Raw genomic sequence first — 22,295 nt, forward strand, 5'->3', positions numbered from 1 at the left:
GTGAGCAGCGGGTCCCCAGCGTCCCACCGCCAGGGCGCAGGCGCAGGCGCGCGGGGTGCGGTCGCAGAGGGGCGGGCACGGCCCGGCGGGGAGGGCGGTGGCGGCGGGCGCGGGAAGATGGCGGCGGCGGCGGCGGCGGCTGCCGAGCAGGTATGTGAGCACCGCCCCGGCTGGGGGCTGGAGGAGCTGGGGAGGCCGGGTCCTGCCGGCTGGGCCCGCGGGAGGGCTGGCCGGGGATGCGGGGCGCGCGGGGCGCGCGGGCCGCAGGGTCTGGGTTAGGCGGGGCCGATCGGTGCGGGACAGGAGGAGCCGTTCCCCGCCGAGGATGCTGGCACAAGCTGGGGACCAGGAGCCAGCGGCGGCCTCGGCCTCGTCTCGGGCTGGCCTGGCTGACCCTCGGCGGGGGTGTGTGAGGAGGGGACTCCGTCCAGAGAGCCTGGGAGGCTGTGGAGCCAGCCTGGAAGACTGCGCTGGGATGTTTCAGGGACGTACCCCGTTCAGCCGCCAGCAGCGATTCGGATAAGAATAGCCTCAGCCCCAGCGAGAAGGCTCCCCTGACACTAGCCAAGAAACGCGTCAGCTGTTGCCCGGGTGTCAGCTTGCAGCCGCTTTTTGTTTCTGCCATCTCCAGTATGCAGACATCTCAGATTTCCCCTCCCGCTTTGGTTTTTGAAGATTTAGTCACCAGTCTAAAACTATCTCCTGTCCACTTTTAAAAATGATTTAGCCAAGATTTCCTGACCTGCGTTGTAAACTTGTAACTTAGAATGGTTTAAAAGGCTTCTTATCCCCCCAAAATCTGGCTATCCGTATGCATACATGTACAAGCATATGTGTGTGTACACAAGTATATATGTATTAATATATACATACATGTAATCGCTAGGGTGATTTATTATAATACAAATAATTTTCAGTCACTTTCGCCCTTACCTAACTTACTTTTCCTTTGAACAATTATAGTAGTTTATCTTGAAAAAGTCTCATTCTAAAACATTGTTGAAAAAAATGAGTCAAGTTTTGACCTTTGGAACCATTTTCTTAGATAATTAACTTTTTAGAGACCTGTTAGATAAATGTCACTGGAGGGCTCATTCTGAAGATAAAAGACGTAAAATATGCCTTCAAGGAGCTTAAAGTCATACAGCCAAATACATGCAGAAAAATCAGCTAAAGACAATAGGCAGGCTGCAGATTTGTAACAGTAAAATAAAACGTAGAGGAATGAGTGAAACTGAAAGGAGACAAAACTTCTTGGAGTTGTTGGGATTTAAATTGTGCCTTGGCTTTCCTCCTTTCCCGCCTAAGTTATCGGCTTCTGTTTCAGATGATTCTTTTTCCATCTGGTTCTATTTTTGCTTTACACATAAGTGGGGCAGTCTGATCCATTTCTCAGTCTCCACTTCAAATTTACGCATTACATCTCCAGCCCTGAACTTAACTGAATTTTCCACAGTGATCTCAAACTCAAAAATGTTCAAAACTGGACTCTGTCATACTTACTATTAAAAAGACTACAACCATCCATTAACTTGTTTAACCTAGCCAGAAACTTAGGACCAAGGCCAGTTTAAGGGAGCTGAGAAGGACCTGCACTTGGTTTAACGTTCTGCTGTCCGGGTCTTGAGATTTAAACAGTGAGCCCCACATTTCCTTTTTCCCCAGGGTCCCACAAATTATATAGCCAGTCCTATTTGGGAGTCATCTTTGACCCCTTTGTACCACACTCATATCCAAACAATCACCAGATCCTGACAGTTCTGCCTCTTAACACCTTTCTACACTTCAGCTTCAGAGTCAAACCTCAGTCAGTACCTCTCTGGGACTCTTAGAGAAACTTGCTGTTGATATCTTCATTTCTAGGCTCTTCAGTTCCAGTTCATCTCTTTTTGGAGTGATTTTGCTACAGTGCAAATCTGATTGTATAGGAAACCTATTTTAACTCTTCAGTAGTTCCCCTTTGCCTTCAGGATAAAGTCCATTGTTCTTGTCATGGTATTTATGTCGCTTACTGGCCCCTAAGCACATCTCTTACTGTATTTCTTGCTTCACCCTACACCTATCCTTCTCACCATCCACATAAAGTGACCAAAATTAGTTCTCCCAGAGATGGTTGCCTCTCAAAGTCTCCATACTTCTTCCTCTGCCTAGAATGACCTTCTCAGCTCTCTTGCCTGGTTAGCTCCTGTCCATCCTTCAAGAGTCAACTCAACCTTCAACTTTTCTTAGAAACCTTCCCTGATGCCTTTGCCTACTAGGTGGAGATGCATTCCTCTTCTGTACCATTTCCGTATTGTATGCATTGCTCCACTCCAGCACTTGCCATGCTGTGTGAACTGTTAGTGATCTTGTCCATCTACCTGACTGGCCTGTAATTAAGCTCCTTGAGGGTGGACACTATGTTCATCCTGGTAGCTTGGAGCACCTGGCTTATAGTAACTATTCAATAATGTTAAGTGCATCAAGATGAAGACAGTAATGTGCATGATTTGGCAGAGAAGAATAAAGACTACATCTCAGGAGGGATGAATTTTATCCTTTCTGTCTTTTATGCGGACCTATATTCAAACTCTGGCTAACACTTTAAAGTTGCCCATCTATTAGGGTTGTCAGAAGCCCATACTGAGGTTCTTTTTTGGAACTTGACTACAAATTCAGTTAGGTCTTCACTTAAAGTATCTTCTTAATCTGTCCTTTTTCATACCACTTTAGTTTAGGTCCTCTTACCTTAATCCTCCATTACTACAACATCCCCAACAGCCTACTTACTGGTACTCCTCTTTTTTCTCTCTCCTACAAATGCCCGCACATTTAACATTCTGAATTTGTGCTCAAAAACCTCCAGTGACTCCCAATTAAATAGAACATAAAGACTAGAATTTGTACCCTGCTGTCCAAGAGCCTTCACGGCCTGGCCCTACTTTTCCAACTTGCTTTTCCTTGCCTTGCCATATCTGACCCATCTACTTCTCTCCATTTCCCTAACAACTCCAGGTCATCCTGTCTCTCCTCCCTTTGAACTCTGCAGCGTGTATTGCCTAGACTGTTAATTTTGGCACCTGAACATACAGCAGGCTTTATTGCATTGTTAACTATTTTATATTAACATGTACACAAATCATATCTGTTAATACGTAGAGGATAAGGACCCTTTCCTATAGTTCTTTTGTATTCGTATCTATGGAATTAGTGTTTAAGCATAAAGTGCTTAATACATGCATATTCAACAACTGAATTTTCTCAGAGCTCTAAGAAATAAGTAGGACAGTATCCATTTCTGCCCACTTCTTTTATGCTCTTGATATTCAAGATTATTACCCAAAATGTCATTCAACCATAGTCTAGGTTAGAGGTTCTCAAATCATTTTGGTCTCAGGTTCTCTTTACAATCTTAAAAGACGGAAGATTCCAAAGAGCTTTGGTTTATGTGCATTATATTCATTGATATTTACTATAAGAGAAGTTAAACGGAGAAATGTTTAAAGTACAGGGCTATACAAGCACACATTCCATTGAGTGATGATGTCATCACGTTGGTCATGTAGCCTTTACATTCATGGGCCTAGGAGAGTAAAAACAGCAAACAATATCTCAGTGTTATTTTGAAAATACCCCTGAAGGAGTTCATGGAACCCTCCCAGGACTCCCCATTCTGCATTTGAAAACTACTGATCTAGGGTAATGTGAGCTCTACTCAGTGAAATCATAAGTAAAAAGCTGTGTCAGCCTTCCCAGTCTTATTTTCATATAAATGAAAATGTATACCGTTGTCCCTCAGAATCTGTGGGGGAGTGGTCTCAGGACCCCCAAAGATTAGCCAAATCCATTGATGCTCAAGTCCCTTATATAAAGTGGTGTAGTTTTTTCATGTAACCTCTACACATCCTCCTGTATACTTTAAATCAATCTACAGATTACTTACAACACTGAACACAACGTAAATACTATGTAAACAGTTGTTATACTGTATTGTTTAGGGAATAATGACAAGAAAAAAGTCTGCATATGTTCAGTACAAATGCAACCATTCACCTTTTTTCCAATTTTTTTTTTTTTTTTTTTTGAGACGGAGTCTCGTTCTGTTGCCCAGGCTGGAGTGCAGTGGCGCAATCTCGGCTCACTGCAACCTCCGCCCCTCCAGGTTTAAGCAGTTCTCTGCCTCAGCCTCTGGAGTAGCTGGGATTACAGGCACATGCCACCACGCCCGGCTAAATTTTTTTGTATTTTTAGTAGAGATGGGGTTTCACCATCTTGGCCAGACTGGTCTTGAACTCCTGACCTCGTGATCCACCTACCTCGGCCTCCCAAAGTGCTGGGATTACAGACGTGAGCCACCGCGCCTGGCCGCAAATATTTTTGATCCACAGTGGTTAAATCCATGGATATGGATCCCACGGATATGGAGGGCCAGTTTTATATATAAAAAAATTAATAAATTATTAATAAAAGCAGTTACTCACTATAGGTTATGTATGACAACTCTGCTCAGAAACAAGCTGTATACTTTGACAGTGGGACTGTTGAAAGCAGAGAGGAAAACTATCAGATAGTGACCTTGAAGTTTCTTCTATACTCTCCTCTAAGCACAGTTACACCCTTAGTTGGAACTGCAACTCAATGTGACTTGCAGTTTATTCATGGAAAATGTGTCAGTAACCAATTCAGCTTACTGTAGGTATGAATTTGCACCTAATAGATAAATGCACAAAATGAGAGGGTATAACTGTTCCATTATGTTGTATTTCATATTTAGCAAAGTTCCAATGGTCCTGTAAAGAAGTCCATGCGTGAGAAGGCTGTTGAGAGAAGGAATGTCAATAAGGAGCACAACAGTAACTTTAAAGCTGGATACATTCCGATTGATGAAGATCGTCTCCACAAAACAGGGTTGAGAGGAAGAAAGGGCAATTTAGCCATCTGTGTGATTATCCTCTTGTTTATCCTGGCTGTCATCAATTTAATTGTGAGTATATTGTACAGAATACTCCTTTTAATTGCCATGGGGAATTTTTTATCTGCTTTATAGTGAAATCATAGACTTTATTTTCTCCTTTTCTATACGTCTTGTCTCTTATTGAATTTTAATGAAAACTTTATAAAAAATTAGTGTGCTAATATTTTCACATATTAATTTCATTTACAAAAATGTGCATGGGTGTATCCCTTTAATGGACTTAACTTTTAGCAAGGGTAGAATTGTGTAGCTCCCAGCTAGCTCAGTTGGTAGAGCATGAGGCTTTTAATAAGGATAGGATCAACTCAATAGAAGAGAACTTTGCCAAGATGATTTTATTGCTTTCACATGTCCTTAAAAATATAATCCTTTCTGTTTTCATTTAACTTTTCCTACATTTAATGTTGCCTCCTCAGCTGGATTTTAAAATTTTAAGCCCTTTGATGGCAGTAAAAGGTTATATTTTATAGTCCTAAGTCCCTGTTGTCAAAGGATGCAAGGATCTGGTAGACTGATTCGCACTGAAGTGCTGAGGACCTGGTAAGATGCCTTTTCCAAAGATGTTTGCTTTTTTAATGAAGAAATCCTTTTAATCTGAAGTTGTCACTATCTGGGGGTTAAATTTGAAACTCTCTGACATGTGCTTGTACAGATATTTTCAGATCATGAACGTAGTCTGCAGCAGTCTTAAAGTGATTCTTTTTGTGTTATTTTCTACTTCTAATGCATGCAAGGCAGTCTTTTTATATTTATGTATGTCCAAAGTACTTCTGTCTAATTCTTCACTCAAATCAGAAAGACCTCTTCCTACATATTTCATATTAGATATGTACATTTTTACTAGGAGCACAAATTCTGAATGGATTTCATTTTATAAATTTATTGGAGACTTCTGGTCAAGATGGCAGCATAAAGACATTTTTATCTTCTTCTCTAAAAAGCTTGTTCCAAAGTAACAATGTCAAGAAACAGAAATGTCTTTGAAGAAAGTGGGAAGCAACTGAAATCCTAAACCATAATATATGAAGACACAAAGTAGGAGGAACAATGGCAGATAACTTATCAGAGAGGAGAATCTGCTTGTTGGGGAAGGGATGTTGGTGGAAGTACCTTGTAGAACCCTAAAAAGCCTTGGGAATTAGAAGTTCCAGTACCTTGAAAAGCAGAAGTGAGGCAAGAACTGAAAACAGAGAAGTCATTTGAAAAATCTGTATAAGAAGCAGTGAGATCCCTAGGCCTCCTCTCCCTTCCAGCCAGCAGTTAGACAGCTACCCCTCCTAATGTCACACAAAACTAGTCTCTGGACACACTGCACCAGAGAGGATTCTGTCTGCCTGAGGATACTGGAGGGTAGGGGTTGGGTTTCCATACTGAAACAGGGATGTCTCGGTCCTGCGACTCCCTTTCCCACAGTCTATTCTCATCCTCCACCTTCAGCTCCCTGGCAGCCAGGCAAGAGACAGAAGAGCCTTCTCTGGGATTCCTGATGCATGTAGGAAAAAGATCTGAAGATACTGTCATTTGGCAAGTCCCAGTGAAAAAGCCATCTGATATCCCTCTTATGACACCTGTCAGTCACAAGCCCCACCCCTCGAAGAATTTTCTATGAATTCATCACTAAGTATGAATACTGAGCCAGGGATCAATAGACTTTTGAGGAAAGTGAGAAGAATTGAAAAATGATAGAGATGAAAACACCTAAACCATGGAAAAAGTAGAAACTCATGGAATAGAGAAAATGCCACAAAAACTACCAAAAAAAAAAAAAAAACCTGAATTCAGTATTTTCAGATAAATAAGAATATACTGCATCAATGAAACAAGAATAACATGCTTTTAAAAGGACCAAGGCAGGCATAGTGGCTCATGCCTGATAAAGTGAGACCCTGTCTCTACCAAAAAACAAAACAAAACAATCAAAAATTAAAAGGAACAATTAAGAACTCATAGAAATACGTGTGTGCACACACACACACATGCGCACACACACACACACACAGATGAATGGGTGGGTGGGAAGATGGACAGGTAGTCAGATAGATAGATAGATAGATAGATAGATAGATAGATAGATAGATAGGAAGATGGATAGGTAGGTAGGTAGGTAGATAGATAGATAGATAGATAGATAGATAGATAGATAGATAGATAGATAGATAGATAGAGATATTAGAAGATAAAAAAAAACTCTTCCAGAAATTTCAACAAAATTAAGGAATCAACTCAGGAGCTCTAACATGCTATTAATGGGCGTTTCAGAACACAGAAAATGCTGGGGGGGAAATGATCAAATACATAAATCAATAAAATTTCCTAGAACAGATTGAAAACTACCATCTGGGTCCAGTGTAATGCATAAAAAGACACAAGGCCATTATTATGAAATTTAAGAAAACCAGTAATAAAAAAAAATCCTAATATCTTCCAGAGGAGGGAAAAAAACAGGTTATCTATAAAGAATACAAAATCAGAATGGAATAGGACCTCCCAAAAGCAGCATTGGGACCTGGAAGGCAATAAATCTATGACTTTCAAAATTCAGGAAGAAAATAATTTTCTGTCTAGAACTGTAAACTTAGCCAGTGTAGCAAGCAAATGTGTAGCATTATGAAGACATATTTTTGCCATGCACACTTTCCAAAAATTTTTACTTCTCATACATTCATTGCTTAGAAGAGCACACTGGAGGATGTGCTCTACCAAAAGAAAGATGAGGATATAGGAAACTGGGTGTCTGTCACAGGAGAAAAACAAAAGGAAGTTCAGCATGAAAGTAAGGGAAAGTTTATGATTACAGCTGTGCAGGGGGCCCATACAGACCAGTCCAGCCCACACAGACCAAACCAGAAAGATAAAGGTTCCAGAAAGATTTCCCGAGAGAGAAAAATAGAATACATTATCTGAGAGGCTCAGACCTACAGAATATTGTATTGAGAGATTTTACAGAAATATTGGAGGATTTGAGATTAATTAGATTTTTAAAGAAACTAAGGAAAACGAAGTGTTAAACTCCGAGAGACAAGGTACAGGAAAGAAACTGCCATTATAGGACAGTATTTGGTTTGGTAATGAACAATATTTACATGGTTGTAATACTGAAAATAATGACCTTGGATTTAATTAAAACGAGATTGGAGCTGGAAAAGAAAAGAGATATAAATTAGCTAAATTTCTCATCTGCTAAAATAGAAAATGAATAGATAAAACCTAAATTATGATAAATGAAAAACTAACATATATTTAGAAGAAATACATATATTTAGAAGAAATACATATATTTAGAACTAAGGAGATAAATTCTGGATGAAATAGCTAAATTTGTTGAAAGTGGTTGTTCTTGGGAATGAGATGTGGAGAGGGTAGAAAAAATAAGAAACTATTCTTTTTAAATTATAGACCTTTAGCACATTTTGACTTTTAGCTATTTGCATGTAATACCTTAATAAAAATAAAATTGGTTTTGTTTATAAGTGGAAAACTAATTGATATATTTACCTCACTGATTAAACATTTTAGGAGGTCTTTAACGTTTTGGTGATAATATTTTCTATTTGTTTTCCAATTACATTAAATGTATGCAGCCTACCAACAGTGGACTTGTGTTCTTTTTCAGATAACACTTGTTATTTGGGCTGTGATTCGCATTGGACCAAATGGCTGTGATAGTATGGAGTTTCATGAAAGTGGCCTGCTTCGATTTAAGCAAGTATCTGACATGGGAGTGATCCATCCTCTTTATAAAAGCACAGTAGGAGGAAGGCGAAATGAAAATTTGGTCATCACTGGCAACAACCAGCCTGTAAGTTGCCACATTAACTGAAAGAAATGCAAACAGGAGAGGGGCATTAGAGAAAAATACTTTGCAAAAACCTAGATTGATTATTGGAAAGAGATATTTTCCCTTAGAAAAATTAGTGTATTTATAATATATCTATCAATGTATGAATATAGTGAATACAGTTTAAAACATCCATAAATATTAATATTTAATAATACTATTGCTTTTATAATCTGTTAAAATTAGATGATTTCTTAATATTTGAGATTTTGTTCAATGGTAGCATTTTCTATGACAGATGTAATTAGTATGAGAATACATAGGTAACTATTTTCTTCTCCATATGAGGAAGCCATTATTAAGAAAGCACTTTCCCCGGTGAGAATACCTCTGTAGTTTTGGGGGCTCTGGAAGAGAATATGCCAATCTAGTCAGTGGCATCCCATGCCAAGTTTTCAACTGAATAAAACCTCAAGGAGGTATTCTTACCACCACCCCCGCCTATCTTAGTCCTTGGGCCATGTTCCTCCATGACTCATGTATTTTTGCATAGCTAATAAGCAAATAAACTTATAAGCCTTCATTCTAAAGAACTCTTCTTCCAAGTGCATGGAGGGAGGACAGACAGACACAGTTAAAAGTATTTGAAGTTCGCCTATTATTGTGGTTTTTAAATTTCTGTAATTTTTGTAATTTTTTAAATATATTGTTCAGGAATTTTGTTTGCAGTCTTCTTTGAAAATATATTCACAATTAACTGTTTTTTTTTTTTTGAAGATTGTTTTTCAGCAAGGGACAACAAAGCTCAGTGTAGAAAATAACAAAACTTCTATCACGAGTGACATCGGCATGCAGTTTTTTGACCCGAGGACTCAAAATATCTTATTCAGCACAGACTATGAAACTCATGAGTTTCATTTGCCAAGTGGAGTGAAAAGTTTGAATGTTCAAAAAGCATCTACTGAAAGGGTATGATTTATTGGCTTTGCTTTACTAATGGGAGAGAGTTACTTTCTACAGTTATAAAGTGGGTGGAGAGTTGTACTGTTTTAAAGTAGTATAAAATAATATATTCCAGAACACTGGAAAGGATTAATTCTAGATTTGTCATTAACTAGCTTGTGTGATCATTATCAAGTCATCTTTATCTCAATTTCCACATCTCTAAAACATTAATAGAGACATCTGACTTTCATGTCTCATGACTGAAACTTCTATTTCTCTACCTCTGATAACAATTCTCACATTAATTTAGAAACTCTTTTTAGTACTTGTTTTTTAAATTTTCAGATTACCAGCAATGCTACCAGTGATTTAAATATAAAAGTTGATGGGCATGCTATTGTGCGTGGAAATGAAGGAGTATTCATTATGGGCAAAACCATTGAATTTCACATGGGTGGTAATATGGAGTTAAAGGCGGTGAGTATTCTTTTAAGAGCTTAAGAGAAGTATTAGGTTCTTGGATACAGAAATCCATATGTGGAATAGTACACAATTATTGAAAATGATATAATTGTCTATTTTTTGACATGGAAAGATGTTCAAAGTGGGTTGTGAACTAAAAGAAAGTTACAAAACAGTTCGTGAAATACATTTTCATTCTTCAAAACATATGTATGTTTATAAAAACCTGGCAGGGTATGCCAAAATGTCAACAATATTTAGTTATGGATAGCAAGATAACAGATTGTTTGTTTTATTTTTATTTCTAGTAGCCTGTATTTTTTTTTTCTTGTATAACGATCGCTTCTATTGTTTTAGAAGGCAAAAAAAAAAAAAAACCAAAAACCTTCTAAAAGAGAATTCTGGAAGATCAAAGTAAATATTCATGCCTTGGAATTGTTGTTTTTAATTAAAGATTTTTCACATCCCTTCCTGATTTTCATATCCAGTTATGTGAAAAAAAAAACAATTAGCAAATGTATAAAATTATTTTATTTAGACATATTTATTAAAAATGTATTTTAATCTATTATTAATTGTAAAGGAAAAAGGTTTTTGTCTTTATTGTGGCTGTTGAAAGTGAATTTTCTTTGTGCTTAACAGATTATATCTGAACTTCTACAGGTATGGTATTTCATGTGCTGTAAGTTCAAAAACTTTTTAATGGCTCACAATTCTGGTCAAAGTATACTTATTCAAAATGCCTTTGGGTACCTACAATATACTGTTTAACTAAAGCGAATTAAATTTGTCTTACCAAGTATTACATGACAAAAGTGAACTTAAACATAAGGACTTACCATTCTTCCTTATTTAAAAAATTTCAGTTTCATAGTTCTTGGGAAAAACACTGTTTAAAAGTAGCTGTTTTACTTTTGTAAGCAGTTTTCCCCCCTACAACACATAATCCCATCTCTAAATAGTAAAGATGAACATAAAATGTAGTTATTGCCAGAAACTCAGTTACCTACCAAGTTAATTTTTACGTATATTGTGGTGTAAGAAGCCATTCTTCTAAGAACACTGTTGGAGAATAGCCACAGTACGACTGCTATTCTCAGCAGTAGAAAGTCACAGAAGCAAGATATTTGTATAGAGACTATTAGCAACTTACCACACCTTTTATTTTTTTCTATCTGCCACTTCTTGTCCCATTCTACCTTGTAGTTAATATGACAAATATTTAAATACTTTGAAATATACATATACACATATCAGTTTCTTCACTGTTAAAGGAAAAGAACCTAGTATTAAAAAGATAATTAGCTTTATAACTTTGTTAACATCAGTGGTTAGTTCTAAAGTGTATAAGCCAATCATTACAAATAATTTTATCAATTAAACTGCTTTTTTGAAAAAGCTGTGTAAGAAACAATTTAGTCCGGGCACGATGGCTTACACCTGTAATCCCAGCACTTTAGGAGGCCGAGGCAGGTGGATCACGAGGTCAGGAATTCGAGACCAACCTGGCCAACATGGCAAAACCCCATCTCTACTAAAAATACAAAAATTACCCGGGCGTGGTGGCGGGTGCCTGTAGTCCCAGCTACTCGGGAGGCTGAGGCAGGAGAATCGCTTGAAACCGGAAGGCAGAGATTGCAGTGAGTGGAGATTGCACCGTTGTACTCCAGCCTGGGCGAAAGAGCAAAACTCCGTCTCAAAAAAAAAAAAAAAAAAAAAAAATTTACAGAAAGTAAAATTAAATGACCACAAGATGGCAACATTGGAACAAATTGGAAAACTAGTCACTTAAGAATTGCTGTCTATTCCATATGCTACCACTGCATAATCAATTAGCCATCTCCATTGTTTATAACCAATTTTCTCTCTTTGCTTTAAATACCCTTTATAAGCTGATGCCTCCCAAATTTGGAATTGTGCTTTAACCTCTCCTCTGAACTAAGAGTCACATATCTCGCTGCCTACTTACATTCTCCATTTCGATATCTGATAGGCATCTCAAATTTAACAGTTGAAAATTTAGATTCTCCATTCCCCACAAGCATGCATTTCTTTCAGTATTCCTGTACCATTAAATGACACCCATCAGTCCATAGCAAGCCTTCTGGCTCCACCTTCAGAAGATATAGAGTCTGGCTGTTTCTCACCACCTCCTGCCATCACCACCCTGGTGTAAACTGCTGTCATTTCCTGCCTGGATGGTTGGAACAGCCTCCTAGCTGATCTTCTTACTTCCAAATATTCACTCCCACAGTCTGTTTTCTACCCAACAGCCAGAGTGGCCATTTTAAAAAGATCAAGTCATTTCTGTATTCAGAATCCTTCAAAGCTTCCCATGTAATCTGGAATAAAATCTAAAGTCTATTCCCTGCTTACATGTCTGATCCTCAGGTATTTCTTTGACTCATCTCCTACTGGTTGTTCCCCCTCACTCTCCATGCTTCTTTCGCACTGACCTCATAGCTGTCCCTGGAATCCAGCCACATCTTCACCTCGGGGCCTTTGCAGGCACTGTTACTTCTGCTTGGAGTACCCTTCCCCAGTTACCTAGACAGCTTCCTCCCTCACTTCCTCTAGTTTCTGTTGGAATGTGACCTTATCAAACCACTGGTAGTCCTGTGTAAAACTCAGTCCCCACCTGCTCACTCTCTCTACTTATCCTGCTTTATTTCTCCTCATAGCATTTATCCCACCTGATGTCTTACATGTTTTACTATTCTTTTTTTTTATTGTCTCCCCCTACCCCATTAAAACATCAACTCAGTAAGAACTTGGGCTTTGCGTATTTTACTTACTGTTGTATTCGCCAGCACCTAGAATAGTGTCTGGCATGTAGCAGGAGCAGGCACTCAGTAATTATTTGTTGAGTGAATGAAAAGAAGAAAGGAGGAAAGGGAGAAAGCAAGAGAGGCCTAAGAGTCCCTAACAAGAAGGATTTTAAGGAACCACAATAAAATAATGTTTCTGGAACAGTGGGCGTGAAGAACCTCCAGACTGGAAGTGCCTGGTCTTCAAATTATATGGTTTGAATCTTCATTTGCAGTGTTGCAAAAATGTTGGAAATTAAAATTAATTCCCGCAAGGAGGAAAAGTCTTTTCGTACTCATGATCACAAACTTATCAATCAGTAACTTTGTTATAGTTCTCTTAGGACTTAAAAATGAAAATGATCTGATACTTTATCCACATCAGTTTTATTATGCACTTAGGAATTTTGATATAATTTTAACTAATAATAGAGAAATTATGTTGCAGATTTATTTACGTACGTTATGGATATATGAAGCGAAGAAGTCACTTGAATCCTGATATTGAGTTTGTTTTTTGTTGTTGCTGTTGTTGTTTTGTTTGTGACTTTACTCTTTCTTACTGCCTTCTTTTCTCATTGGTGTTTCAGTAAGTTTTGTTTACTGACTTTGTTCTGTACCCACTCGTGGAGGTAAATAAATCATATTAGTATTCTCCTAATAGGAAAACAGTATCATCCTAAATGGATCTGTGATGGTCAGCACCACCCGCCTACCCAGTTCCTCCAGTGGAGACCAGTTGGGTAGTGGTGACTGGGTGCGATACAAGCTCTGCATGTGTGCTGATGGGACACTCTTCAAGGTGCAAGTAACCAGCCAGAACATGGGCTGCCAAATATCAGACAACCCCTGTGGAAACACTCATTAGAAGAACCCCAGAGGTCACCAACTTGTTTATATCTTGACTTGACTTTTTTATGCATGCAAATCATTGTTTTTACAGAGTTTGTAATAACTCATAATTATTTTAATGGCACAGCATTGCTGTATATGTTTTATGATCTACATAGTTAAAATCTTCTCAGAGAGCCTAAATTCTAATACATTTTATTAATTTACGCTGATCTTCATATTGATTGTTCCCTAAAATAATTATGAGAAACAAATGAAAATTCATGTTTAAAGAAGTGTTTTTAAAAGTCCACTATCCCTGTTCTAAAGATTAAAAGGCTGAAGCAGCTGTTTAGACTCACTGTAAGTATACTTTGGTAACTCTAATGGGGATAGATCCACTTAAGATATTTAAATCAATGTTTCATGCTCTGCCTTTTGGCTTCTAAAAGGAAAGACGCCGATTTCTAGTGCATTAAGCCTGAGCCATATTCTCACATGTAAGTGAAGTCATTAAAGAACTTTACATATGTGAGATAGAAACAATGGTTCCTTAGTTTTGCACTAGGAAGAAAATATTTTGTGAAATAATGTTTATTTGAAATAATGATAACTATCAATTGTTCACAATGTGGTAGAAATTAAAACACCATCTCAGCTTTAACTTTTTTTTTTTTTTTTGGAGACGGAGTCTCGCTCTGTGGCCCAGGCTGGAGTGCAGTGGCGCGATCCCGGCTCACTGCAAGCTCCGCCTCCCGGGTTCCCGCCATTCTCCTGCCTCAGCCTCCCAAGCAGCTGGGACTACAAGCGCTCGCCACCACGCCCGGCTAGTTTTTTGCATTTTTGGTGGAGACGGGGTTTCACCGTGTTAGCCAGGATGGTCTCGATCTCCTGACCTTGTGATCCGCCCGTCTCAGCCTCCCACAGTGCTGGGATTACAGGCGTGAGCCACCGCGCCCGGCCCTCAGCTTTAACTTTTAAATAATAATGATAACTATCTTTATTGAGCATCTTCTACATCCTAGGCATTGTCCTAGGCGTTGCATGTTTATATCCCCAGTTCTTACCACAACCCTGCAAGTAGGTGGTATTATCCAAGTTTTACCCATTACAAAACTGAAACTCAGAGAAGTTAAGAAACTTGCCCAACATCACATAGTAAGTAGCAGAGATGGGATTGGAATTCAGGCGTGATTCCAACCTGGATGTACTTGATTCCAAATGCCATGTCGTTTTCACTGTCTGCACTGACTTTTTAATTATTTAAAACTCTAGAAAGATGAACAAAGGTTAATTTAAACTTACATAAGAAGATGAGAGTCAAACAAAACAGGTATGCTTACTCTACTTAAAAAGAAAATAAACCTCATGTCAGACCCAGAAAGGACCAATCACTGTCCGATTTTAAACTATGTTGGGCCAATTCCAAAATATTATACGATGCAGAGGTCAAATTTACCTACTTGTGAATTACCTCAGTTTCCCAACAATGGACCTTGGCACACTGGAGTTACAATATGTAACAGAGTTGCCAAGATGTTTATACCCTCAGCACTCGGGGCAACACAGTGGAAAGTGGGGAGGCCATAGACCCAAACAAGTTATTTGGGCCAGGCATGGCCTGGTAAGTACACCATGCCTTGAAAATAAGTCCAGAAGCACTGGACTAAAGAGTGCTAATGCAGGAAGTAATACACATAATTTTTAGATAAGGATAATTTATCTCTACTCCTAATATTACTATCTCATTGTAATTATTTATAACCCTCAAGCTAGTTGATTTTTAATATATTTGATTGGAAAAGAACTCTCTGGTATTATTAAGACTCCCACAGGATCAGGGACAGGACCCCCAAAGGAGTTTGCTGTAAAATAGGCAGTAGAGATGTGGCATGGGCGCAGCCCTGCAGTCAAGTGTAACAGCATTCTATCAGGGTCACTTTGAATTGTGTACATAAGAAAACCAATACAGAAAACAATTTGTATTCAATATTGTCACATTTCTCTCTGGTAGAAAAATCAAATACCTTAGAGATTATGAAGTCATTAAATTATACTGAAATTGGATTGACTTACTACCTAACATTGAGTGCAGTTTTTAAATGAAAAGAATGAGATTTATAACCTCTTGAGTGTTGTTGTAGTGATATTTGGAATCATTTGAATATGTTCAATATCATTTAATATCTGAATTATATTAAGAAAAAAATTGCCGAAATTTTCATTCAGATAGTCTGTAAATTGCATATTCTTTACTTGTCTGCTCTATTTAGATTTCTTTTAAAAGTTTAAGTAAATATTTTTATAAAAACCAGAAAACACTATATTACAAAATATTATTTATTAAATGTAATTCATGAAATAATCTATTTTTACTCTTTTTTGGGAAATACTTGTGTTTTTGATACATCTCCATGTATCAAAATAGCTTTTGACATGAGAGGCTATTTTGATGTTTTTATGCAAATGATGGTTAACAGGCATAGCGTTTTAGGATACTTTACAGTAGTCCTGGCTGTTTCTCTGAAATGTGGACTTGGAAAATCTATTAGAAAGCAGAACAGGGGCAAACTCTCAATTTTACTTTTGGCTTTTAAATTTTTTATTTATTTATTTATTTTTTTGAGACAGAGTCTCGCTCTGTTGCCAGGCTGGAGTGCTATAATCTCGGCTCCCTGCAGCCTCTGCCTCCCGGGTTCAAGCGATTCTCCTGCCTCAGCCTCCCGAGTACCTGGGACTACAGGCAGGTGCCACAACGCCTGGCTAATTTTTGTATTTTTAGTAGAGATGGGGTTTCACCATGTTGGCCAGAATGGTCTCGATCTCTTGACCTCTTGATCCACCCACCTTGGCCTCCCAAAGTGCTGGGATTACAGGTATGAGCCACCGTGCCCGGCCGGCTTATTTTTATTCGTAGTAAATCTTCAACAACTCATTCTGTCCACCAGATGGTATTTTTCTGTAAACTGAAATGCTGACTTCGCCTCTTCCAGCTGTACACTTATCCCTGCACTAGCACAGATATGACAAGCAGTAGCCATGGGGGAGGTGGGTGACAAAGATAGGACCCTGGGAGGGGGCGCAGGTACATGCTAGTTTCAATTACCACAGTATTCTAGAGGTGGGCTGCAACGACAAGGAGGGCAAATGAAATCAGTGCAAGATTTCTTAGAGAATAATGGGCAGATGGAAAAATGTAAAAACAACACAAAACAGGGTCTGCTGATAATGTTTTAAAATATACATTTGTCTTTCTTTTTGCATTGTGAAAAAATAAATTTTGTGTGATAGTTTTGATGATGAAAGGTAGAAGTTCTACCTATATTTGAATGAGTTTTTTTTAAGGTAATGAGAATGTCATAGAGCTAAACTTGACAAAGAAGAGATCATTGAAATGCTGAAAATGTTAGCAGTCTTCTTAAAAGTATTGAGGGGGCAAAAATTACCAATTATGCCATACAAAAATAAGCCTATAAATGTGTTTCACATTGCTAACTTGTGTTTCAGTTGATTCAGTTTGTAATAACTAGTTATGAACTTGTTTACAATAAAAATTATGTAAATTGTTTGCTGTTATTTAATGGTTATGTATTAACTGTTTTCTATTTAGTCATGCAAACGTGATAAATGTAAATATGACTTGAGAATGGGACACAGTCAGTGTTTATGTAATCTCTCTGGACTCCTAGAACTCAAAGTTAGAAAGTTGTACATTCCCAGTTTTGAATGCCCTCCCCTCTGCATTGCAAAAGGCTTCTCTCCAGTGGTGCTTCCCTGGTGTCCTAGCGGAAAGTGCACACTGTCACTATGGCAGGAGGCCAAAGCCGGAGATGAAAGGATGAGGGCTGGCCACTGGGCAGCCTTGATGGCAGGATGGGTGGAGCCTCAAAGGTTCAGGTCTTAAATCCCTACCTGGCTTGATCCAGATAATCCACCCATTTGAAAACCACTTAGGATACAAAGGTATGTCTTAGAAGCAATATTACTTTCCAGATCTTGTCCTTACCTGAAGTCGCCTCTGTTGCTTTTTTCCTTCAGTTTTGCCACCCTCTTTCTTTTATGTGTAAATGAACTCTTCATTTCCTTTCTATAATACTTTGCTTTTTCTGCTGCCTTCTTCCTGTCTTTCACTAGCTGACACACAAATATACACACCCAGTATTTCTAACTGCTTCCTCATACTTCAGCTTGACTATGTCCCTTTTGAAATTTACATTTTGCCTAATTGTTTCCAGTTTCCTAAGCAACTTTTTCTGGAGTTCACAGTGGTTCCTTACCTAATACCTATAAATTTATAAATAGTATAACTTTTTAACAAATTAACACCTTTCACTTTAAGATATAAGATTGTCTTGTCTAGCTGTTTTGAACTCAAACCTATCATGTATAAATCTCTTCAGCTCAAAAAGAAACAGGGCAATTTTAATTCATGTCCCCTTAAGAAAAAGTATTTTTCAACCATGTCTTTCTCTTCAACACTACAAAGTTACGTACCTGTGAATGGTGACTATATTTTTTTGTTGTTGATTTTGTTACATTAGCTTGGTGCACAATTGTATATATAATGATCTCAGCTTTGAATGTAGAAAAAATGTCTTTCTTCTTGGGCAAATCAATTCAATTTCTAGTATTGCATAAGAAGCACACTGTAAATCACTCCTCCATGCTGTAGGACACCTTTGCTGTTCATGGCCATGTGTACCTGAATTTAAATGCCCTTGAAAATATGGGAGGATTGACCTTGTATGAAACAAAAGTTTTAAAGTTACATTGTAAATTTCATTCACTTCACTCCATGCATTCATTTACACACAAACAGCATAACCCAGTGACAGACTGCAGACTATTAAAAATATAAAACATTAGATAAATAGATAGATAGATAATGTTCTCTTTTTTAGGAGTTCAGAACAGATATAAAGCAAAACAATTGCAGTGCTGAATGTTACTAATATGTATCCATTCCTTCAGTGTTTACTGAAAGATTTCTGTAAAAATAGACAAATATGGAGGCTAAAGCAGGAAAAATGACCAGGACATAGGATGTGAGGTGAGTCTGGAAGGATACTTAAGACTGTGCCTGGCCGGGTGCCGTGGCTCACGCCTGTAATCCCAGCACCTTGGGAGGCCAAGGTGGGTAGATCACCTGAGGTCAGGAGTTCGAGACCAGCCTGACTAACATGAAGAAACCTCATCTCTACTAAAAATACAAATTAGCCAGGTGTGGTGGCACGTGCCTGTAATCCCAGCTACTCGGGAGGCTGAGGCAAGAGAATTGCTTGAACCCGGGAGGCAGAGGTTGTGGTGAGCTGAGATGGTGCCATTGCACTCCAGTCTGGGCAACAAGAGCAAAACTCCATCTCAAGACTATGGCTCAGAGGAAAAGGCATTGAACTTGGAACTGGGAATGAACTGAAAGTGAATTTCAGCATGCGATATGCATAGATCATTCTTTGCACAAGCCACGTCTTTTAGTGGCTCCACATGAACTTATCAAGCTAGGTCATAAGTTTACCTAGATAACAGGCTTTGAATACCAACCTGAGGGATTTGGACTATAGGCGAAATAATATAGGGAAAACATTATTGTAGGAAAATAATCCTTTGGAGTCACCTAGGATGGATGACGAAGAGGGAAAGTCAAGAGGCAGAGGCAAGAAACTCAGTTAAGTCATTTTAATGTTTCAGACTGCTGCAATGATGAAAACTCACCTGAGTGCCATTAGAACAGAGAGGAAGGGACGATTTCTTGGAAACTCATATACTCATTAATGTGATTATTTGTACACAGTGGTTTTTAAGTGGAATTTAGTTTAAAACAAATCACAAAAATTACCCATTTTTAAAATTATTTTTATGATACATTCAGGAATTGTAACACACTTCTTTTATAAAAACTTTCAATTTCTTCTCAAAAATTTTTGGTACAAAAGGTACTCAGTGTTTCTGTATCTTATTACATCTTCATGGTTCAGAGCCAGAACATGTATTTGATAACACATTATGTTGTATATATCTAAATGATTTCATAATGATTTGAAAAGTCACAAAAGCCACACAGCAAAGCTTGTAATTCTTCTAGTCATGAAAAATAAGAGCCTCTTTTGTGAGTTGAACTTTTTACTCGTAGAATTATGGAGGGTCACGGTTTAGTGTAACTGGTTATCATTTATGTAATAAACCACATGGTTGATTACGATGTTGTACATAAGCATAGTAGACTTTGCTCTGTATTAATGGCCTACAAGGAAACAGGGAAGTCTTTAATCTTGGTAAGGTTTCATTCATCCAAAAGCACACTGCAGAGTCAACAATACTGGAAAAGCAGATGCAGAGGTGAGGCCTAAGTGAATATGTATTTTCTGAAAAATCAGGGGAGTCCTTTCTTTAAAATGTGACATAAATGTAATTTTATACTATGGCTATGTCATTTTGGTAGCTACATTTTCATGCCCCAGTAAGAAATCAAACATTCGCTTAAATTGGCAACCAGGATAACTTTCCTAAATCTTAAATTGAAAATTAAATTAAAATTTCCGCTTATTTGCTGTTAGTTTTTTTATATTATTGTGAATAAGTCAATTCATTTTCCTTTTTCCAGGCATTATGAAAAACCTCTGTTTCAGAGTCATTACCATAGTTATAGGTCTTTATTTTACTGGAATAATGACGAATGCGTCAAGAAAAAGTAATATTTTATTCAATTCTGAATGCCAATGGAATGAATATGTTCTCACAAATTGTTCTTTTACCGGAAAGCATGATATACCTGTGGACATACCACAAACAGCAGCCACTGTGGATGTAAGTTTCAATTTCTTTAGAGTTATCTTACAGTTTCACATGAAAAAAGAAGAGTGGAAAATAAAACATCTGGACCTCAGTAACAATCTCATATCAAAAATAACTTTAAGCCCTTTTGCATACTTACATGCTTTGGAAGTGTTAAATCTCAGCAACAATGCCGTCCACTGCCTCTCCTTGGATCTACTCAGTCCTAAGTCCTCATGGGTGAAACGCCACAGAAGCAGCTTCAGAAATAGGTTTCCATTGCTGAAGGTGCTCATTCTTCAGAGAAATAAACTCAGTGACACTCCCAAGGGTGAGTACAATTTTAACTAGGCAGAGAAACAATGCTTATGTGGAGTTGTTTCATGTTCATAAGAATTCCACATTTGTTTTCAGCTTCAAGGAGACAGCTAAAAGTAATGCAATTTGATCAGAGTACGTATAATAAAGTTTCTTAGTGGCATTGGAAGTTTTAGTGTGTGGAATTTACAACTAATGAAATTTAGTCTCCCATTAGTATATCTGACATTAATGTTATGTGCAGTTATCGAGACACTAGGAAGTATGTAAGTGCTAAATAATAATGAGTGATTCTAAGTTACCTACTTTGGTTATCATATATTTGTTAATACAGAAAAGCACTGAGCAATAACTAGTTCAAATATATTTAATATGTAATGCAATTCAAATTAAATGTCATATTCATAATATTTTTCTTCTTTGAGTACATTTTGCCTCAGTCTATCTAGTTGTCCTCCAAAAGTACAGCAGAAGTATCCTAATATTATATATTGGTATGTAAATCTTCTGGTTATCAAGTCAAAATTAGAATTCCTTATCCTAGTTTCTAACAGGGTACTCCAAATAGCCTCCTATTATCATAAATTCTCATCTGACATTCAGTAGTCTACATGTTGGAGTTCCTTAACAGTAAACACCAATGTTTTCTTTAGAAAATATATCAGGTTAATAAAGCAAAACTTTCTTTGCCCTTTTTGTATTCCAGAGTGCTAGACAATTAATGTCCTTTCCTTGTTTGTTTTCAGGCTCATTCACTCTTTGCTAAGCACCTACTTTATATAAGACATTATACAAAAAAATGTATAAGGATATTTTTCTCTTTCTCCATTCCAAGTTGCGCATATTTGGTTTTTCTTATTATCCAGTTCGACATTTCATGTTTTTATTTTCATGCTCTTTCTCCAGCTTTGTTTTAAGCATCATTTTGGCAATAATAGCCTAGCAGGTATAGAAATTATTACAGTCACCATGTCAGCAGAATTGTTTGAGAAGGGTTGGAGTCTTCTCTCCCTGACCTTCTCCATAAAAGTAGTGTGTCATATTTTCTGTGTAAATGAAATGCATTTTATTTTATGATTTTTATTGTATTGTTTTTATTACAAGAAGAATACCTGTTACTTATAGAACATTTAACGACTGAAGAAAAATTTAAAGGGAAAAATTAAAGTCACTCATGTTATATATATTCTTCTAGTTTATTATTTATGCCTATTTGTACCTTTTTCTTTTAAAATTGGATCATACTGTCCATATTTCTTATTTGTATTTTCTTATCATAGAATATTTTAATATCTTTATATAATTAAGCCACCTCACAAATATTTCAAATAGTTGAATAGTTTTTATATATGCATATATCATAACTGGTTTAATCAAGCACTAGGTTATTTCCAGGTTTTGTTTTTTGATGGACGTCATTATAGCTACA

The 22,295-nt window shown here is 37.6% G+C and overlaps 2 protein-coding genes across 2 annotated transcripts in view; both read left to right on the plus strand.

The window, feature by feature from the left end:
* The first annotated feature begins 65 nt into the window (after positions 1-65).
* SGCB (sarcoglycan beta) lies at positions 66-14,070 on the plus strand. The gene is made up of 6 exons (XM_010383585.2): positions 66-150; positions 4,754-4,963; positions 8,568-8,753; positions 9,510-9,701; positions 10,023-10,154; positions 13,611-14,070. Exons 1-6 carry the CDS (start codon positions 118-120, stop codon positions 13,812-13,814), a joined length of 957 nt encoding a protein of 318 aa, XP_010381887.1. The 5' UTR covers positions 66-117; the 3' UTR covers positions 13,815-14,070.
* Positions 14,071-20,383: 6,313 nt separating this feature from the next.
* The window catches only part of LRRC66 (leucine rich repeat containing 66), a 28,268-nt gene continuing 26,356 nt past the window's right edge, over positions 20,384-22,295 (plus strand). Inside the window, 1 exon segment of the mRNA XM_010383584.2 lies at positions 20,384-20,879. Coding sequence (XP_010381886.2) covers positions 20,384-20,879 — 496 coding nt within the window.

Source organism: Rhinopithecus roxellana, chromosome 2 (assembly GCF_007565055.1).
Source record: "Rhinopithecus roxellana isolate Shanxi Qingling chromosome 2, ASM756505v1, whole genome shotgun sequence".
NCBI classification, from domain to species: domain Eukaryota; kingdom Metazoa; phylum Chordata; class Mammalia; order Primates; family Cercopithecidae; genus Rhinopithecus; species Rhinopithecus roxellana.